Here is a 5529-nt window from a genome sequence, read left to right on the forward strand (position 1 = left end):
TATATATATTCAGCGTAATAATCTAAGACGATCTAGACACGTCCGTCTGTCTGTCTGTTGAAATCATGCTACAGTATTTAAATATAGATATATTGAGCTGCAACTTTGCACAGATTCTTTTTTTGTCCATAAGCAGGTCAAGTTCGAAGATGGTTAAGACGAAGATATATCAGACTATATCCTCATATAGCCCCCATATAGAACGATAGGCCGATTTAGGGTCTTAGGACCATAAAAGCCACATTTATTATCCGATTTTGCTGAAATTTGGGGCAGTAAGTTGTGTAAGGCCCTTCGACATCCTTCATCAATTTGGCTCAGATCAGCCCAGATTTGGATATAGCTGCCATATAGACCGATCCGCAGATTTAGGGTCTTAGGCCATAAAAGCCACATTAATTATCCGATTTTGCTGAAGTTTAGGACAGCAAGTTGTGATAGGCCCTTCAACATCTTTCGTTAATTTGGCCCAGATCGGTTCAGATTTGTATATAGCCCCATATAGAACGATAGGCCGATTTAGGGTCTTAGGACCATAAAGGCCACATTTATTATCCGATTTTGCTGAAATTTGGGACAGTGGGTTGTCTCAGGCGCATCGACATCCTTCTTCAATTTGGTCCAGATCGATTCAGATTTGAATATAGCTGCCATATAGGCCGATCTCTCGATTTAAGGTTTTGGGCCTCTAAAAGGCGCATTTATTGTCCGGTATCGCCGATATTTATGACAGCGAGTTATGTTAAGCACCTTGACATACTTCTTCAATTTGGCCCAAATCGGTCCAGATTTGGATATAGCTGCCATATAGACCGATATCTCGATTTAAAGCCTTGGCACCCAAAAAGGCGCATTTATAATCCGATTTCACAGAAATTTGACACAGTGACTTATGTTCTACTGAATGAAATCGGCAAGTTTTTTATACCCTCCACCATAGATGGGGATTTACTAATTTCGTCATTCTGTTTGTAACTACTCGAAATATTCGTCTGAGACCCCATAAAGTATATATATTCTTGATCGTCCCGACATTTTATGTCGATATAGCCATGTCCGTCCGTCTGTCCGTCCGTCTGTCCGTCCGTCCGTCCGTCTGTCCGTCCGTCCGTCCGTCCGTCCGTCCGTCCGTCCGTCCGTCCGTCCGTCCGTCCGTCCGTCCGTCTGTCCGTCCATCCGTCCGTCCGTTTGTCTGTCGAAAGCACGCTAACTTCTGAAGGAGTAAAGCTAGCCGCCTGGAATTTTGCACAAATACTTCTTATTAGTGTAGGTCGGTTGGTATTGTAAATGGGCTATATCGGTCCATGTTTTGATATAGCTGTCATATAACCCATCTTGGGTCTTGACTTCTTGAGCCTCTACAGTCCGCAATTCTTATCCGATTGGAATCAAATTTTGCACCACGTGTTTTGTTATGACATTCAACAACTGTGCCGAGTGTGGTTCAAATCGGTCTATAACCTTATATAACTGCCATATAAACCGATCTTGGGTCTTGACTTCTTGAGCCTCTAGAGTGCGCAATTCTTATCCGATTAAAATGAAATTTTGCACGACATGTTTTGTTATGATATCCAACAATTGTGCTAAATATGGTTCGAATCGGTTCATCTTTTGATATAGCTGCCATATAAACCGATCTTGGGTCTTGACTTCTTGAGCCTCTAGAGTGCGCAATTCTTATCCGATTGCAATGAAATTTTGCACGAAGTATTTTATTATAACATCCTCCAACAGTGCCAAGTATGGTTTAACTCCGTTTATAACTTGATATAGCTGCCATATAAACCGATCTTGGATCTTGACTTCTTGAGACTCAAGAGTGCGCAATTCTTATCCGATTGGAATGAAATTTTGCACGACGTGTTTTGTTATGATATCCAACAACTATGCCGAGTATGGTTCAAATCGGCTGCCATATAAACCGATCTTGGGTCATGACTTCTTGAGCCTCTAGAGTGCGCAATTCTTATCCGACCAGAAGGAAATTTTGCACGACGTGTTTTGTTATGATATCCAACAACTGTGTCAAGTATGGTTCAAATCGGTCTGTAACCTGATATAGCTGTCATATAAACCGATCTTGGGTCTTGACTTCATGAACCTTTAGAGGGCGCAATTCTTATCCGATTTGAATGAATTTTTGCACGAAGTATTTTATTATGATATCCAACAACTGTGCCAAGTATGGTTCAAATCGGTTCATAACCTGATATAGCTGTCATATAAACAGATCTGGGGTCTTTACTTCTTGAGCTTCTAGAGGGCGCAATTCCTATCCGGTTTGGCTGAAATTTTCTTTCAACAACTGTGTCAAATAAGGTTCAAATCGTTTCATAACCTGATATAGCTGCCATATAAACCGATCTGGGATCTTGACTTTTGAGCCTCTAGAGGTCGCAATTATTATCTGATTTGCCTAAAATTTTGTGCGACGGATCCTCTCATGACCATCAACATACGTATTTATTATGGTCTGAATCGGTCTATAGCCCGATACAGCTCCCATATAAATCGATCTCTCTATTTGTCGTCTTGAGCCCCCAAAGGGCGCAATTCTTATTCGAATTAGCTGACATTTTACACAGGTCTCTAACATATAATATAATAGTGGTTCAAACCGGACCATATCTTGATATCGCTCTAATAGCAGAGGAAATCTTTTCTTATATACTTTTTTGACTAAGAAGTGATGCCGGGATGAGAACTCGACAAATGCGATCCATGGTGGAGGGTATATCAGATTCGGCCCGGCCGAACTTTGCACGCTTTTTGCTTAAAAACCTATTATGTAAAAACTATCGCGAAAGGCGAATACAATACGTTCCTTAAGACTAAATTTCGGCTAATAATTCTCTAAAGAAACAAAAAAATAACAAATAAAAACGGCACGGCCGAACTTTGGATACCCACCACCATGGATATAATTATCATCCTATTTTATTACAACTCCACTACTACATCCATAGTAGTATCTAAATATGGGCTCGATCATATTTTATTTAGGTCCCTAGAACCCATATACAAGTTTACAGTTTACATATACAGTTTCATCGAAATCAGGCAATAAATCCGATTTTTATGTGATAAAGACCCTAAATTGTAAGATCGGTTTAAATGACAGCTATATCTATACTGCCTAGCCTGATTCACATTTTTGGGTCGGATGTCGGGAGGCTTAAAACAACTAACTATTTCAAATTTTAACGAAATCGGACCCTTAATCGGCATATCGGTCTATACGCAAAATCCCAATGAACATTCCACTAAGGAACAGGGGCAAACTTTTCACATATCAATGAGTGTAGTCCAATTCAAGTTTAAGCTCAAAGATAAGGGGCCACCTTTTTATAGCCGAGTCCGAACGGAGTGCCACAGTGCGACACCTATTTGGAGAGAAGTTTTACATGGCATAGTATCTCACAAATGTTGCCACCATTAGCAGGGGAAAAACAACAGCTGAAAATTTTTTCTGATGGCCTCGTTAGGATTCGAACACAGGCGTTCAGCGTCGTAGGCAGACATGCTAACCTGTGCGCTACGGTGGCCTCCACCGATTGCAAATTAATGAATTTTATTATCAAATGCGATCTTCTACCATTTTACGACGAAGCTCATTTTTGGCTCAATGGGTACGCAAATAAGCAGAATTGTCGATTTTGGTGTTAAGATCAGGCGGAAGAAGTCACAGTTTGGTGCGGTTTATGGGCTGGTGGCATCATTGGACCGTACTTCTTCAAAGATAATGCGAATCTTAACGTAATTGTGAATTGTAGGCGCTACTGTGAGATTATATCCAACTTTTTTTTTGCCCAAAATGCAAAGCTTGACTTGCATGACATGTGGTTTCAACAAGACGGTGCCACATGCCACACAGCACGGGTAACAATGGGCTTATTGAGAGGCGAGTTCGGTGAACATTTTATTTCACTTTCGGGACTGGTCAATTGCTTGCCTAGATCATGCGATTTAACGCCTTTAGACTATTTTTTGTGTTGCACTGTGGCATGCGTCTGGACTAGCCTTTAAAAAGGAGGCCCCTTATCATTGAACTTAAACTTGAATCGGATTCCACTCATTGATATGTGAGAAGTTTATGTACCGATTTTGACTATACTTAGCATATCTATTGGAAGTCATAACAAAACACCCTGTTCAAAATTTCAGAAAAGTCTAATAAGAAATGCGCCCTTTGATAAAAAAAAAATCAAGATCCCGGATCGATTTATATGGCGAAATCCCTAGTTATGCCAGAACCTTAAAAATCTATTGTTGTGTGTAAGCAAACCTTAGGTCAAACATAATCCATGTTATTTTATTGCTTCTTTTTTTACGTCCAAAACTTTTCAATTCACTGCAATATAAAATCAAGCCACACCCCATATGAATCATGAAAAATAAATTTTTCTAAATTATGAAATATCACTTAATTTCGATTCTATTTAAAAATGTCTATAAATAAAATATGACAATGGCTTAAAAAAAAAAACAAAATATTAAGAGCTTTGCCTCAGTTCCTGTTCATATTTTTGCAAGCACAGAATGTTTAAGTGGGTTCTGGCAGCAGTTTTACTTTTAGTGGTTCTATTCGTGGATTTGGCTGAATTTTTGAAAGTAAAATTCACCAAAATTGAGTGTGAAGCGTTTGATAAACCTTTTGCAAGTTTTAAAAAATGCTATCTAAAAGCTCGGGCTCGTGATGTTATCTCTATGCATCTTCATGTGCAACTTCATGAAGTACCCATCAATAATATAACGGTAAGATTAGCCCTTGCTATGCCTACGAATGAACGAAAGATAAAAAAGGTATCACTTTATGTAGCTCAACGTCCAATTCTTTCAAAAGGGTAATGGCTATCGTCCCTTTTTGTACAACAATACAATGGACTTGTGTGAATTTTTCAAACACCCCAAACGTTTTATGTTTTGGAAGATTCTCTATGACTGCTTCAGGCCATATTCCAATGTAAATCACACCTGCCCTTATGATGTAAGTAGCTCATCTTCCCTACGATAGACCTCGGAGCTTATTTTAATTTTTATTTCAGCATGATATCATCATCGAGAATTTAATACTGAATACAGAGATGATGACCTTAATTCCATTTCCCGAAAACGATTATATGATACAATTGCAATTTGCTGCCTATGATGTCTATAGGGCAAAAGTTAAAGTCTATTTAAGGATTTTTTAGATTAAAAGAAACCCCCAAATGGGTTTAACTCTGTATTTATTTTAATATTCAGGATAAAAGTAGCCCATGGGTGGATTATTTATGAGTAGTACTAGTACTACATGGGGGAAACCTTTAATAAAATCTCCATTACAAACCGCTCCAAATTTTAAAAATATTCTATTTCATCATATTTGTGTTGGTTGTCGAACTCAAGGTGTTCACTTATATGTTTTACTTACAAATTCATAAAATATAAATGAGCATTTTGGACGTTGAAAACAATTTTTTTAACGAATTTCGAGAGGTTCATCTCAGAAGTCGATTGCGACGTACGCGCTGCCATCGGCACAGT

The 5529-nt window shown here is 38.7% G+C and overlaps 1 protein-coding gene across 1 annotated transcript; it reads left to right on the plus strand.

Annotated features, from left to right (window-relative positions):
- The first annotated feature begins 4592 nt into the window (after nucleotides 1-4592).
- On the plus strand, nucleotides 4593-5270 carry LOC106089079 (uncharacterized). The gene is made up of 3 exons (XM_013254846.2): nucleotides 4593-4758; nucleotides 4823-4990; nucleotides 5049-5270. Exons 1-3 carry the CDS (start codon nucleotides 4711-4713, stop codon nucleotides 5193-5195), a joined length of 363 nt encoding a protein of 120 aa, XP_013110300.2. The 5' UTR covers nucleotides 4593-4710; the 3' UTR covers nucleotides 5196-5270.
- Nucleotides 5271-5529: the final 259 nt, after the last annotated feature.

Source organism: Stomoxys calcitrans, chromosome 2 (assembly GCF_963082655.1).
Source record: "Stomoxys calcitrans chromosome 2, idStoCalc2.1, whole genome shotgun sequence".
Classification (NCBI taxonomy): domain Eukaryota; kingdom Metazoa; phylum Arthropoda; class Insecta; order Diptera; family Muscidae; genus Stomoxys; species Stomoxys calcitrans.

Excerpts from the sequence above, each read along its gene's own strand:
- LOC106089079 (XM_013254846.2), top strand. The coding sequence starts at position 4,711 with ATGCATCTTCATGTGCAACTTCATGAAGTACCCATCAATAATATAACG. Across the intron at positions 4,759-4,822 it reads TACCCATCAATAATATAACG|CTCAACGTCCAATTCTTTCA; the intron begins GTAAGATTAGCC and ends CACTTTATGTAG. Across the intron at positions 4,991-5,048 it reads ATCACACCTGCCCTTATGAT|CATGATATCATCATCGAGAA; the intron begins GTAAGTAGCTCA and ends TTTTTATTTCAG.